At 46.0% G+C, this 16,411-nt stretch overlaps 1 protein-coding gene across 1 annotated transcript; it reads right to left on the reverse strand.

Moving 5' to 3' along the window:
- Positions 1-1,348: 1,348 nt before the first annotated feature.
- Positions 1,349-10,165, reverse strand: LOC138783852 (olfactory receptor 1L4-like). The gene is made up of 2 exons (XM_069959119.1): positions 10,070-10,165; positions 1,349-2,299 (listed from the first exon to the last, which is right to left on the reverse strand). The coding sequence occupies exons 1-2, from the start codon at positions 10,163-10,165 to the stop codon at positions 1,349-1,351; spliced, it is 1,047 nt and encodes a 348-aa protein (XP_069815220.1).
- Positions 10,166-16,411: the final 6,246 nt, after the last annotated feature.

Genomic DNA, 16,411 nt, shown 5'->3' on the forward strand with positions numbered 1-16,411 from the left:
CAAGTGCTATGGCGTTTTAAACACAAGGAGGAAAAAACGAAAATGCAAAAATTTAAATTGGCCGGGTCCTCTAAGGGTTAAAAAGACAAATCCGATCAAAACAAAAAATACTTGCCACACCTTTCACCGCCGAGGGCTTTGAAACACAGTTTGAATGGAGTTTGTACGCAAAGTGGTTCGTGTTGTATTAATTGCAGAAAATCGGGAGAAGAAGAAAAACAGAGAAAAGGGATTACAATATTTTCAAGCGCTATAATTATATTTATTGGACACGCTCTACACAGTCCTAGAAGAGCAAGTGATGTCCGCTATATGAGACCTGAGGTTGGGTGGATCATTCCCTGCAGTCAGAAGAGGATGTGACTAATGGACTGGCAGATGTTGTGAAATTATACTACTCATATTAGAGTTGCATTATACATATTTTACTTCCACCACTAGGTGGAGCTATGCACTTATGGGTTTATGAAGCTAGAATTTAACCCACTATTAGCTGTGTAAATCAGTTTGAAGCGAACTTCCCTATAGTTTAGTATTTGTCCCCTAACAGCATTGTTGTATGGTTTGGCCTTAGAAGTATGCATGTTCCCATAGGAAATAACTCATCCATCTACAGAACCAAACAAAAGCCCTTTCTCTGCGTTCATAATGTCATATTATATTTCTCCTATGTGACAAGTAGAACATTCTTATTCCAGTGCTGGATCATACAGTTAATGGCGGTAGTTTTCATAATGAAACATTCTGGTGAATCAGACATGACTACTTACTATGTCACTAGTGCCATCTAGTGGCTACATTAGAATACAACCTAAAAAAGTGAATGAACATTTTCACGATGTTTTTAGACATGAGATGTGCAGAACAATTCTTATTATTTTCCTATTATGTAGAAATTGTAACAATAGTCTTCTACCATGTCTGCGTCTTCAGTCTCCAGTTTCCTTCACAGACACTAACATATCTTGTAGGATATATTAACTCGGAGTGCCTCAACCTCTATAACCATAAACCAATAGGATAAGAACACCTGAAAGCTTTCTCCTCTGGGCCGCTATCTTACTTTATTTTACCTCTTTATTTTGCCCAGCTCTGTGTTGCTCTTTTGTTTTAATGCTACCAGGGCTTGCTATGGGTAGAATACATTCAAACTTATTTGGTATATTAACACATATTTAGTTTATTTAACCCATACCTAGGTACATATCTTTAGTTTTTTTCTTATTAGAGGGGTATTCCTGTGAGGAGTATTCCCACTGAATAAAACAAAAAATAATTCTCCATAGTACCCCTTTAAAATTGAGCTCTCCTGTCATATATCTAATGTTGTAAATTACAGTAACATTTTCTACACACGGCCGTCATTGCTTTTACACATTCTCTTGAACGCTTCCTTCACATCTGTATTTCTAAAACTATATATCACCGGGTTCAGCAAGGGAATGATATAGGCAAACAAGACAGTTAGCACTTTGCCCTGATTCAGAGATACAGCGGATTTGGGTCTGAAATACAAGTCAAATATTAGAACATAGAAAGAAGTGACAACCGTAAGGTGAGAAGCACAGGTGGAGAAGGCCTTGTACTTCCCCCTTGTAGACCGAATCTTCAAAATGGAGGAAATGATATAAATATAGGAAACCAGTGTGAGTAGGAAGGCAGTCATTACTACGAGAGTACCTTGGGCTAGAATCACATTACGTATAGCTGTAGTGTCACTGGTAGCTACTTTTTCTAATACTTTGATATCACAGAAGAAATGGTTAAGGTTACTGGTGGAATTATAAGTCGCTATAGATGTGACAACGGAGGATGACACTGCCCCCAGCATCCCACCTATCCATGTGCCTACAGCCGCCATTGTACACAGTCTCTGGTTCATAATCATTGTGTAATGTAGAGGTTTACAGATGGCCACGTACCGGTCATAAGACATCACAGTCAATAGGAAATATTCAGTGTTCCAAAAAGCAACAAAAAAGAAAAGCTGTAAAATACATCCTGTAAAGCTAATTCTTCCATTGTTGGTGGCAAATATGTGGATGAGCTTAGGAGCGGTGACGGTTGTATAGACAATGTCCAGAGATGAAAGGTTACACAGGAAGAAGTACATCGGGGTCTTTAGTGTAGGGCTAAAACATATCAGAAGAATGAGGATCAGATTCCCAATTACCGTCAGCAAATAGACCAATAGGAAAAAGGAAAAGAGCGGAATTTGGAATTCTGAGACATCGGAGAATCCAACAATGGAAAATTCTACTGTTTTTATTTTATTATGTAACATTGTGATATAAGGAATCTGGGAATAGAAAAGCAAGATATCCAACTTGAAGGAGTTAACAGACGTATCTTCTCCGACGCTTTATGGAAGTGAAGACTGGACAATAGAGAAGGGAACAAGAGGATCTGTGCCTGACGGAGATGAGTAGTCTTTCCCTTTAGAGAGATGCTTGGCTTGGCATAAATCCTTATTCAATGTTTTAATACCCCTAGATGAAGTAAAACACTGACTTGAAGGAATGCAACTTGGTGTAAGAACTATTTTTCATATTTTTTTCTTCCCATTATTCCCAGTAGAGCAGGAATGGCCTTTAAAGGAGAAGTCTGGCCAAAATTATTTTTTTTATCTGTTATTACTTATGGAAAATTATACAATTTTCTAATGTACATTAATTATGGGAAATGCTCATATACTGCTATTTCCCTTTAGTGTATCAGGAATTTTCTCAGATCCAGGAGGACAGCGCTTCCTGGTGTCCACGGCCGGGGTGGGGGCGGGCTGACGTAGCTGGCATGCAGGAGCAGAGAGCGGCGGCCGGCCAGATAGTGTGAGGAACGGGGCGTGCGGGCGGGAGGGAGTCAGCGGCCGGCCAGATAGTAAGGAGCGGCGCGGGCGGGTAGGAGTCAGCGGCGCGATAGTTTGAAGCTGGGAGGAGGAGAAGGGGGAGCGGCGGGGGGCATGAAGAGCAGCCCCTGTGTGAGCGGCAGCGGCAGCGATGTGATAGGCATAGCACAGGTACTACTCCCCCATTATCTGCAGATAAGGGGGGAGTAGTACTTTGTATATGTGCCCAGCACCGAGCAGGGAGGGAGGGAGGGGGGAGGTAGATGGCACTTCTCTCCCTCCCTGCTCGGTGCCCTGCAAATGTATTCATTGAATACATTTATGGGATACTTTGGGGAGCAAGGACACTTGCTCCCCAAAGTATTCCATAAATGTATTCATGAAGTCACAAAAGTACAGTACATAACATTGCATTCACATACACTGTAATTCCAATGAAGTGTCCAGCAGGGGCGCACTATATATAGAAGTCAATGGTACTCATTGACTTCTATATAGAGAGCGCCCTCTGTTGGACACTCCATAGGAATTACACCATTCGTCGTGACGTCACTGGTTCTGAGAGAATTCTAACACTTCCTGATACACTAAATTAAGGGAAATAGCCCTATATGTGCATTTCCCATAATAAATGTACATTAGAAAATTGTATAACTTTCCATAAGTAATAACATATAAAAAAAATAATTTTGGCCGGACTTCTCCTTTAAGTCTACACACGTCTTTATGGCACACTCTCCTTAAAGGGGTACTGTCATGATTTCCCCCCCCTTTCATATCCACTAGTTTCAAAAAGTTCTAAAGATTTGTAATTCATTTCTATTTAAAAATCTCCAATCTCCTAGTACTTATGAGCTGCTGTATGTCCTGCAGGAAGTGGTGTATTCTTTCCAGTCTGACACAGTGCACTCTACTGCAGTACAGGAAGAGTTGAGATTTTTTTTAATAGAAGTAAATTAAAAATCTCTGCTACTTTTTGTTAACAGTTGATCTGAAAGGAATTTTTTTTTGCAGAATACCCCTTTAGGGTACGTTCACACTTACCGGACCCGCAGCTGATTTTCTGCAGCAGATCCGCAGCAGTTTTCATTTAAATAACTGAACACAGCATCAAATCTGCACCATCAAATCTGCTGCGGATCCTGTAGGTGTAAATGCACCCTTAGGGTATGTTCACACGTACCGGATCCGCAGCGGATTTTCTGCTGCGGATCCGCAGCAGATTTCATCTAAATAACTGGACACAGCATTAAATCTGCACCATCAAATCTGCTGCAGATCTGCTGCGGATCCTGTACGTGTGAATGCACCCTTAGGCCATGTTCACACTACGTATATGTCCGGCCGTAGTTCGTACGCGGCCGGACATGTGCGGCTGAAACTACGGCCGTGGGAAAAATTGACATGCGGCCTGATTGCGAACATGCGGGCGAACCGCGAACATACGCCCGTAGTACAGTTATGCTTCCCTAGCTTGATTCGAAGCGATCTGAAGCAGGTCATTTACTTGGAAATCTTCGCCCAGCCCAGTAAACCACACAGAACCTTTTAATATAAAAATCAAGTTCGATTTGGCTGAAAAAAGGATTCCGTACGGGGCCGCATTGAAATCCACGGCCGTGAGTTGGAACAGTTCCGGCCGCAAACAATGGTCTTGTTCATTTTTCACGGCGCCGTATACGATCCGGCCGTAAGCTCATACGTAGTGTGCATTGTGCGGGCGTATATCGTATACTTTCAAGCGAACGCATTAACCTCAAAACTACGGGCGTATATTCGCGGTTCGCACTACGTCCGGACATATACGTAGTGTGAACATGGCCTTAAAGAGAACTAGTATTCCTTCGATTGATGGACATGGAGACACCCAAAAATATTGTGGAAAGAAAGGCCAAAAATAGCTGGATTACAGTTACAAAGAAGGCAAATATGATCAAAGTTGGTGGCCAGTCTCCAATCGTCAGGAACATCAGCTAAAGACATATTTCATTATAAGGTTATAACTTGGCCTTAAGTATCCTTCAACTGCACATGCTTCCATCTAACACCCTTGTTCCCCTTCAGTCAATCCTCAATTCTGCTGCCCGACTAATCCACCTCTCCCCTCTGCCAATCCCCACTGGCTATCCACAGTTCAACAAATTCAGTTTATATTGTTAACCATGACGTCCAAATCCGTCCACAGCCTTCCATACCTCTTTGACCTGATCTCCTTATACCGACCCTTGTGCAATCTCCGATCCTCACAAGATCCCGGCCTGTTCTCTTCCCTTGTCTGCTAATCAAACAACCACCTTCAAGCCACCTCTGGCTCTAACAAACCATCACAACCTTCAAAAGTCACTTGAAAACCAGGGGCGTAACTAGAAATGGCTGGGCCCCACAGCAAACTTTTGATTGGGGCCCCCCCCTCCTCGACCAACCACTATGCCATCAACACACCCAGCTCTACACAGGTTCTATACACCATATAAATTACACTGCAGTTATATTAAGTGACTCACAGGGGACGCCTTCTCTCATTAGAGTTGTTTCCTTTTCATTTTCTTCTCCATCTGTCCTGGGCCATTATAAGAACTCCGAGCCACGAATCCACAGAATCTGCCAGACAGACAAATTAGGCTCTGTGTAGACAGCTTATAGATTGCCCCTTGTTCAGTCCTCCATATAGGTGGCCCCATGTGCATCTACTATAGTAGAGATCCCCCTCTGTGTAATCCATTTATAGTAGATGACACCCTCTGTGCATCACCTATATCAGAGGTAGGGAATCTCTGCTCTCCAGCTTCTGCAAAACTACAACTCCCATCATGTATGGACAGTCAAAAATAAAGCTGTAGTTTTGCAATAGCTGGAGAGCCAAGGTTCCCTATCCCTGCCCTACAGTATATGGTCCCCTCTGTGTAGTCCTCTTAGATGACCCCTCTGTGTCAACCCCCCCAGTGTAGTTCCCCTTATAGATGCCCCCTAGTCCCCTTCATAAATGGCCCCTCTGTGTAGTTCCCCTTTTAGATGGCCCACATTCCCCATAAAAGTAGCCCCCAGTGTTGTCCATCCCCGTCCCGCATATAGGTAGCCCCCAGTGTTGGCCATCCCCGTCCCGCATATAGGTAGCCCCCAGTGTTGTCCATCCCCGTCCCGCATATAGGTAGCCCCCATTGTTGTCCATCCCCCATATAGGTAGCCCCCAGTGTCGTGCATTCCCATCGCCCATATAGCCCCCAGTATTGTGCATCCCCCATATAGCCCCCAGTATTGTGCATCCCCCATATAGCCCCCAGTATTGTGCTTCCCCTATGTAGCCCCCAGTGTTGTCCATCCTTAGCCCCCAGTGTTGTCTATCCTTAGCCCCCAGTATTGTGCATCCCCATCCCCACATAGCCCCCAGTATTGTGCATCCCCATCCCCACATAGCCCCCAGTATTGTGCATCCCCTTCCCCACATAGCCCCCAGTAATGTGCACCCCTAGTCCACACATAGCCCCCAGTATTGTGCATCCCCTTCCCCACATAGCCCCCAGTATTGTGCATCCCCTTCCCCACATAGCCCCCAGTATTGTGCATCCCCTCCCCCACATAGCCCCCAGTAATGTGCACCCCTAGTCCACACATAGCCCCCAGTATTGTGCATCCCCTTCCCCACATAGCCCCCAGTATTGTGCATCCCCTTCCCCACATAGCCCCCAGTATTGTGCATCCCCTCCCCCACATAGCCCCCAGTATTGTGCATCCCCTTCCCCACATAGCCCCCAGTATTGTGCATCCCCTCCCCCACATAGCCCCCAGTATTGTGCATCCCCTTCCCCACATAGCCCCCAGTATTGTGCATCCCCTTCCCCACATAGCCCCCAGTATTGTGCATCCCCTCCCCCACATAGCCCCCAGTATTGTGCATCCCCTTCCCTACATAGCCCCCAGTATTGTGCATCCCCTTCCCCACATAGCCCCCAGTATTGTGCATCCCCTTCCCCACATAGCCCCCAGTATTGTGCATCCCCTTCCCCACATAGCCCCCAGTATTGTGCATCCCCTTCCCCACATAGCCCCCAGTATTGTGCATCCCCTTTCCCACATAGCCCGCAGTGTTGTGCATCCCCTTCCCCACATAGCCCGCAGTGTTGCCCCTCTGATTAAAAAAACAAACAAACAAACACATAACTCACCTAACCCCACGCTCCCCCGTCGGTCGCCGGTCTCCTCTTCTCTCTGCCTCCGCCCGATGAGCAGCCCTCTGGTGAAGTCCCGGCAGCGTCATCGCTGAGCGCTCAGTGTGCGCCGCGGCGGCTGGGACTTCCGGTTTGTGTTCTTAGTACCGGAAGTCCCAGCCGCGGCGGTGCACACTGAGTGCTCAGCGATGACGCTGCCAGGACTTCACCAAAGAGCTGCTCATTGGGTGGGACACTCTTGTGATCGCAAGCAGAATGCTTGCTTGCGGTCACAAGAATGATTGACAGGGCGGGAAGCCTATGGCTTCTCGCGCTGTCAGTCAGAACACTGAACACCCGGGAGGCCCGCTCGGCCGCCGGGTGTTGCAAGCGGTCATCTTCGGGGGGCCAAGGCCACGGGCCCCCTGATGTTAGGGGCCCCGTAGCAGCTGCTACGGCGGTAGTTCCGTCCCTATTGAAAACCTATCTCTTCAGAATAGGCTGCAAACTTTAAAAACCCTGCTGCCCCCTCACTGCCAGTAGTGGATTATAATAGGTCAATTTCAGGCGGTTGCCACCAAAAAGACATATCATTTCCATGGTGTATTGTCTCCTGGCTACAGTTCTGCCTCGATTTGCAAAAAAGATCACTGTTTTTTAACAGCAGTTTTCCACAGATCAGTGCAAAATTGTAGCCAGGAGACAGTTTAGTAACATTAAAGAACATGCTGAAGGACCTTAACATGTGACTGTGATGTCACCACAGATCCTGTACAGTCTGCGCTATGGAGGAGCAATACTAAAGATATAGTTACAGTGAGGTAGGGGGCCCAGGCTTGGTGAACAGCCCAGGGCCTATGGTAAAGTTAATCCGCCCCTGCTCACCGCACTGTGACCAGCTGCTCTCCCCACCTCACCATGTAGATTGTAAGCCCTCTTGGGCAGGGTACTCTCTCCCTATGTATCAGTCTGTCGTTTACTTTATTTGTGTTATTTATCACAAAAATAAGAAGTCACCATCACAGTATTAAAATTCCAAGTCTGCAGTCATTGAACTCAAGGACACTTGAAGTTGTTGGGTGCTCTCCCTACATCCTCTTACCCTTTAGTAATCCAGATGTGAATGTCCAGATACATTTAAAGCTAAAAGAGACATTTCCATTACATTTAAAAATCTAGACAGAGCTCCATTACATGTATGTTTATATCTCCTTGGCTAGAGAGTAATAAAACGTCTCCTATAGAGCAGTCATTGCTAATAAACTCCATCTCTTAATGGGGCATCAGGGATATGTGTCCTCAGTGATTCCTTTGCTGTTTGTTTGTCCTCGGTGTATTGCCCTGTTATCTGTCATTTGGTTGATGCAATGTGTATTTTCAAATAATTTTGCTTGTGGTAAAAAGAATGGAATTAACCCCTTTACTTGGTACTATCCACGGTTGACAACCTGATGATTTTTTTTTCTGAATAACTTCGAAAAAATCATGGACAAATAATATCATTTATAAACCAGCAGCCAAACTCTTAGGGTCAGTTTACACTGAGTATGCAAAACAGGAGTCCGTGGAGCCTCAGTTGCGAGTCTCAAAACACGGGATAGCCAGATATCACTACCCTGTTGCCACGGGGTGCCTCCATGATAGGGAGAGCACCACACCACCCTGATAAATAGCCCCTTAAGTCCCACTCGGTTGCGAGTATTGGAACATAAATAGGCTCCACGGACTCCTGTTTTGCATATTTAAATTTTTGGGGGCATCAGTGGAGACTCTTGATTGAGTACTTCATTGGAATTTTTTTCACTGTTCTCCTTGAGTTCAGTGATAACTGTGTTTTGTCGGTCGATTTGCTATTGCCCCAACTAGCCAGAATCCTACTCCACACTGACGAGGGGCAAAACCCCCGAAACGGCTGTCTGTGGATGGAAGCCTGCTTTGGCAAGCCCTTGTCATGATCGCAATGCTCGCACCTTGAGTTAGACATTGACAAAAAGGGGCCACCCTGGTGTTTCCCTATTTATGTTCCAATACTCGCAACCGAGTGGGACTTAAGAGGCTATTTATCAGGGTGGTGTGGTGCTCTCCCTATCATGGAGGCACCCCGTGGCAACAGGCTAGTGATATCTGGCTATCCCGTGTTTTGAGACTCGCAACTGAGGCTCCACGGACTCCTGTTTTGCATATTTAAATTTTTGGGGGCATCAGTGGAGACTCTTGATTGAGTACTTCATTGGAATTTTTTTCACTGTTCTCCTTGAGTTCAGTGATAACTGTGTTTTGTTGGTCAGTTTACACTGAGGAATCAGCGCTGAAATTCCAAACGGAATCCCCGACGTGGACCAGTGTAAACTGACCTATACTCCACATTTTGACAGTAGCCAAGTGTCTTATCTTGGCTAACCGGAAGAGTACTAGGGCCCCTACTAGATTGATGCTCGTAAACGGAATAACTGATGTTCGCCAGATGGAATACTTGTTGGCTCTGAACACGAACCAGATGGACAAATTTAGGATCGTTTTGGGGCCCTGGGATGCTAAATATGGTACAGTTAGTTAACCTACTGTGTTTCCCTGTGTGTGTTTTTGTCTTTGTGTTGACCTTTTGTCTCTTTCTCTCTCGGGACATGATGCAATATAATCACTAGAGTGGTCTAGGAGCAGCTCTATGGGATAATGCTGATATATTTATTTTGATGACTATGTACCCTGAGTCGATATTTAGGTCATGTTGTGCTCAACTCTCTAAACGTTGGATGCCACTAGTCACAGTATGATTGGAGTTTCACGTGGACTTTCTGGACTTTGCTCCTAAGAGACTGTTAAATCTTCTGATATACTCCCAAGTGCTTATTGTTTTTTCTGTATTGTATATTGTATGGAAAATTTGAAAACTTTTAAAAATAAAGTTATAAAATATATATATAATTTTTAAACCAATTGAAAAGCATGCAAATATGGCTAAATTATAATAACTCTTCACACACATCTCGAGTGGGGAACAACCCTTTACTGTGACATAGACTTCAATAATATCACTTCATTACACATGAGACATCCTAATAAAAAAGGCTGTACTCACTTTGAAGTTTTCAACAGTTGTATCATGATTTATTAATAGTCCAACAAGTGTAGAAACAGGCTCAGAGTTGATGTGCACATCCTTGACACCAGACATGCTTCCCTATCAGGGATGTTTTGGAGGACACACCTACTTCATCATGCGAGGAAGGAGGTGTCCTCTGAAACTTCTGCGGAAGAGTAGCGCAGCTGGGTGTCATGGATAGTGTAGAGTGATCTTGCTGAACTGTTGGGGCTCTGCAATGTTCTCTAAACCCATAAGCTCAGCATAAGTGATGAGTTAGTACTAAAATGCTCGGAAGCTCGTTAGAGAACCCTATTGAAGTCGATGGGAGACTCGAGCTTTTTTGCAGGAGACTCAAGTTCGGTAGAGGGAAGGTCGTGTGAAAACCTGTCAACCTCAGAAATTGATGGAAACACAACGGAAATGGACAGGAAACAGCAGTGGCAGCATGTATGCATGCCTCTGAGGCGGCCTACTGGCACCATTATGCCTAATTCTGTGCAACAGCCTGGTTAAAACAGAGGTAGGCATATGGACCACCCAAAAACTCAGCCTGACAAAGCATGGCAGTGAGAACACAGGGAACCATTAAAACAGAGGTAGCATATCATGAACCACCCAAAAATTCAGCCTGACACAGCATGGCACTGAGGACAGAGTGAACAAGGTAGAAGCGGTAGCCAGTCAGCCTCCCCAAAATTATACCAGACCTAGCATGGCAGTGAGCACACAGAGAACCATTAAAAGTGAGTGAGGAAGCAAGTGAGCCTCCCAAAAATTAGGCCAGACACTGCATGGCATTTAGCACACAGAGAACCATTAAAAGTGAGTGAGGAAGCAAGTGAGCCCAACCAAAAATTGGAGTGAGTCCAGGGGCTGGGATATTTAGTGGACACGAACCTGGGTGCTGACAGCTAACTGGCTAGGCCAGCTGTCAGTCACCACTCACCATCAAGGGTACACTTGATGCCTCTTGACCGGGGGTGGTGAGGCCCCGGCCACGGCTAGACCAAAAAAATAAAATAAAACAGCTGGCTGGTTGGCGGGGGCGCGATCAGCGGGCCCCCGGCAACCAGTCCCGCTCCTCTGCAGACGCAGTGTGACGTCAGAGCATGGAAGTAAGGACACAGAGAACAATACAGTCTTCTTAAGAGGCCCTGGAATTTGAACGAATACACTTTTAATCCTTTAAAGAGTCTCTAATAGACGGCAAGTGTGTTAGCCTGTGTATTAAAAAGACCTGGTCAATCCTGCCTTCAAAAAGGCTACTACAACATCCAAGGAAGGTAGACGGTACTGGTGAAAGGCCTGGTCAATCCTGCCTTCAAAAAGGCTACTACAACATCCAAGGAAGGAAAGAAGCTACTGGTAAAAGGCCTGGTCAATCCTGCCTTCAAAACGGCTAAAACATCCAAGGAAGGTAGAAGGTGCATAATCTAGCCGGATTATGGCTAGATTTAGCCTCACACCCTCATGCAGTTGTGCGTGAGAGGCATCTCTTTGGAGGTAGGGACGAAGAATAACAATACAGTCTTCTTAAGAGGCCCCGAGCTAAAAAATGAAAGGATGGCAGAGAACACCCGCAAGTTGATATCCACAGATTGTCTGGTACGAAATGGACAACACAAGGATGGTAAATTAGGATCCACCATTATCACTGTCTGTTCCTTTGAACAGTGGCGTGTATCTTGGAGATACAATAGATGACCAGACAGCCCTGCAAAATTGCACTTGAATTGATGTTGATTTGATTTTAAAATTTAAATTGAAGGTTAGAAAATAAAAAAACATAAAGTGGCCATTACCGGCCTTTAGAAGAGGCAGGCGTGGAACCTCACAAAAATTAAGCCTGACACAGTAGAGTAAGAGTAAAAAAAATAATAATAAAATAGCTGGCTGGTTGGCGGGGGCACGATCGGCAGGCCCCCGGCAACCAGTGCCGCTCCTCCGCAGACGTAGTGTGACGTCAGAGCATGGCAGTGAGGACACAGAGAACCATTAAAAGTGAGGTAGCAAGTGAGCCTCCCAAAATTTAGGCCTGACACAGCATGGCAGTGAGGACACAGTTTTATTAAAGCAGAGTTAGCATTTCAACCAACCCAAAATTTAGCCTGACACAGCATGGCGGTGAGAACACATGGAACCATTCAAACACTGGTAGCATATGGACCACCCAAAAACTTAGCCTGACACCCCAGACCAAGATGGACAATACAATTATGGCTAGATTTAGCCTCACACCCACATGCCGTTGTGCGTGAGAGGCATATCTTTGGAGGTAGGGACGAAGAATAACAATACAGTCTTCTTAAGAGGCCCCAGAATTTGATTTGAACGAATGAACACACTTTCAATCCTTTAAAGAGTCTCTAAGAGAGGGCAAGTGTCTATTAAAAAGACCTGGTCAATCCTGCCTTCAAAAAGGCTACAACATCCAAGGAAGGTAGGCGGTACTGATGAAAGGCCCAGTCAATCCCGCCTTCAAAAAGGCTACTACAACATCCAAGGAAGGATAGAAGCTACTGGTGAAAGGCCTGATCAATCCTGCCTTTAAAATGGCTACAACATCCAAAAAAGGTAGAAGGTACTGGTGAAAGGATGGCAGAGGACATCCCTAAGATAAGATGACATCCACAGATAATATGGTTCGAAATGGACAAGACAAGGAAGGTAAATTGAATTTGACTATGAATTTGACTCTAGCAGTTGGGGTAACATTCCCTGCATCATGTGACTCCCCACTTCTCCCCCCACCGTTGTTTTGCGTTTGAATTTGACTGTAGCAGTTGGGGTTAGTTTAACTGGTTGACTTGCGGAATTGCGCACAGATGCGGTGCACCTTGGTGAGCAAGTCAGCCACATTGGGGTAAGTTTTATGGCACCGCAGAAACACTAGGTTGAAGACGTGGGCCAGGCATGGTACATGTGTGAGGCTGCCGAGTTGCAGAGCCGCCACCAGGTTCCGTCCCTTGTCACACGCAACCAAGCTCACTGCTAATTACACACGAACCCGGGATGCCAGTTAAGGCCCAGCAGTAGCCAACAAGGAGACAAAGGCAGGCACACCAGTAGTCAACATGGATGCCAGTAAAGGCCCAGCAAAAAGGAGGCAAGGGCAGGCACACCAGTAGTCAACATGGATGCCAGTTAAGGCCCAGCAATAGTCAACATGGATGCCAGTTAAGGCCCAGCAAAAAGGATGCAAGGTCAGGCACACCAGTAGTCAACATGGATGCCAGAGGTAGGCATATGGACCACAAATTATCTGGTACGAAATGAACAACACAAGGATGCTAAATTAGGGATGCAAGTAAAGGCCCAGTAGTAGTCAACATGGATGCCAGTTAAGGCCCAGCAGTAGTCAACATGGATGCCAAGTAAGGCCCAGCAAAAAGGAGGCAAGGGCAGGCACCCCAGTAGTCAACATGGATGCCAGAGGTAGGCATATGGACCACAAATTATCTGGTACGAAATGGACAACACAAGGATGCTAAATTAGGGACGCCAGTAAAGGCCCAGCTTTAGTCAACATGGATGCCAGTTAAGGCCCAGCAGTAGCCAACATGGAGGCAAGAGCACAACTAGGTCAGACAGTGCAGGGCCTTGAACACACAGAGAACCATTACAAGTGAGTGAGGAAGCTAGTGAGCCTCCCAAAAATTAGGCCAGACACTGCATGGCATTGAGCACCCAGAGAACCATTACAAGTGAGTGAGGAAGCAAGTGAGCCCACCCAAAAATTGGAGTGAGTCTAGGGGATGGGATATGTAGTGGACATGAACCCGGGTGCTGACAGCTAACTGGCTAGGCCTGCTCTCACTCACCACTCACCATCAAGGGTACACTTGATGCCTCTCGACCGGGGTGGTGAGGCCCCGGCCACGGCTAGACAAAAAAATTAAAATAAAACAGCTAGCCGGTTGGCGGGGGCGCGATCAGCGGGCCCCCGGCAACCAGTCCCGCTCCTCCACAGACACTTTTAAGCCCTAAAAGGGCTGTTTGTTTATATTGCTAGTATTCCCTGCCTACTGCAATGCTAAATCCTACACTGACACTCTCCCTGACCAGCAGCAGCTCTGTCCCTGATCTCTCACAGCATGCGTCTGAAGCGAGCACTGCCGCGACGAGTTTTACATGGCAGGGTCATCTGATCTGGCCAACCAATCGCTGCTATCGACATGTATGGGACATTCATTCAGTTATTTAACCCTTTCTGCATTTCACAGGAATAACTGCAAAGTAAGAGTAATAAGTTAAAATTTGCATTTTCTTTCCAGAGATTCCAATGTAATCCTATGTGTTTTTTACAAAACCAATTACCGTTACTGATCCACCAAAGCCAGCAATTGCCGATGCTGGATCCCCTTTGGGGGTCCAGTGGCAGTTACACTAATCTGTCAGCTATCAGCTGAAAGTTTAGTTGCAGCTTCCGGTCACTGTTTGTCTAAACAGTGAGCATCTGAAGCAGGTCAGTAAATTTACTGACTTTTGCTTGAAAGGGTTAAGCCCTAAAAGGGCTGTTTGTTTATATTGCTAGTATTCCCTGCCTACTGGAATGCTAAATCCTACACTGAGGCTCTCCCTGACCAGCAGCAGCTCTGTCCCTGATCTCTCACAGCATGCGTCTGAAGCGAGCACTGCCGGCGACGAGTTTTACATGGCAGGGTCATCTGATCTGCCCAACCAATCGCTGCTATCGACATGTATGGGTCCCACATCATCGCAGGATGTACCAAAGAGTCTCCTGCATGATTATTGGCTGAGAAATAGCGCCCAAACTTACAGGAAACGGATGACGAGATTCTCTCGAGTATCGCGAGATGCTCGTCCGAGTAACGAGTACCATTGAGTACCCTAATACTCGATCGAGTACCAAGCTCGGACGAGCACGTTTGCTCATCACTACTCAGCATTTGACTCTTGGTAGCTGCAGAAGTTGGACTTATAAACTTACTTTTAGGGTACAAACACACACACCGTATATGCAGCAGATACGCAGCAGATTTGATGGTGCAGATTTGATGCTGTGTTCAGTTATTTAGATCTAATCTGCTGCATATATGCTGCGTATCTGCTGCGTATTGCGATCGTTATGCGATCGCGCGCCAACAGCCCGGCCCGCCCGCAGCCCGGTCCCCTGCTCGCAGCCCGGCCCCCCGCTCAACCGCAGCCCCGTGCGCCGCCCCGATCGCCCCCCCCGCTGCCGCTCCAAACACCCCCCTGCTGCCGCTCTGATCGCCCCGGCGCAGGGGGGGTGGCGATCGACCCGGTGCAGGGGGCTGCGAATGAGCGGGGGTTCGGGCTGCGAGCCGGGGGGCCGGGCTGCGAGCGGCCGGACTTTCGCGCGACGACTGTTTACACGGAATGATCAGCGAATTTTTTGCGAACGACGATTTAAGAACAAGATAAAAGATTAAAATGAACGATTTCTCGCTTGTTGTTTGATCGCTGCGTTTACACGTACGATTATCATTCGAATTCAATCGTTATCGTGCAAATTCGAACGATAATCATTTCGTGTAAACCCAGCATTAGTCCCAGCTAAACCTGGTATATGAGAGACACTACATTGGACACTACTATATTGGGGGACTGGCCGTCTATTGCCAAAAACCCATAAAAAACCTTAATCTGCTGTTGCATGTATAGATATCTGGGTAATAGCAGATGTGTGGCTGACGACTGATGACAGCAAAGGGCTGCATGAGCAATTCAGCAATCATTTCTATGACCTTCCCAACCTGTTTCTTGAGCTCTGTTCAGGCTCTGCAAAGAAATGCCATTCTACAAGGTCTGGGTCATCTAGTTAGGCTCTTATTGATTCTTTATTTTACCAGGCTGTTGCACACTGTTGGATGGTAGTAATCTATTGGCTGATAAGTATGCAACGAGCAAGTCACACTGTGGTCTATCACCACATTTCGCTATGAGTTATTGTAAAGCAGAATTTTTTTTTGAGTCTGTTTATGTACCCCAGTAATAGCCCAAAGTGATGAGGTCAGGGGTCAGGGGTTATCAGAGCAGTGAAGCAAAGATATCCTTGTCTTATGCTTTTTAACCCTTTTTTGTGTTGTAGCATGTAAGGGAACCTTGGGTCACTTACACACTGCAGTACATATTAAGTTAAGCAGAAGGATGCAGGGTAGCTCTTACCTTTCCTGTGCATCCCCGTATCTGATTGAAATTACAGTAAAGGCTTGTTTGTTTGCTCAGTCTGGGGCAATTTTATTGGGGTTATTTTTTTTTTACTTTTTCATAGGTTTTTATTCAATTCTGTTGCAAACCTAGTAATACTTTTCATAACCAAAAATAAATGTATTTTTATTCATTCATACAATG

Source organism: Dendropsophus ebraccatus, chromosome 1 (genome assembly GCF_027789765.1).
Source record: "Dendropsophus ebraccatus isolate aDenEbr1 chromosome 1, aDenEbr1.pat, whole genome shotgun sequence".
In the NCBI taxonomy this organism is placed as follows: Eukaryota; Metazoa; Chordata; class Amphibia; order Anura; family Hylidae; genus Dendropsophus; species Dendropsophus ebraccatus.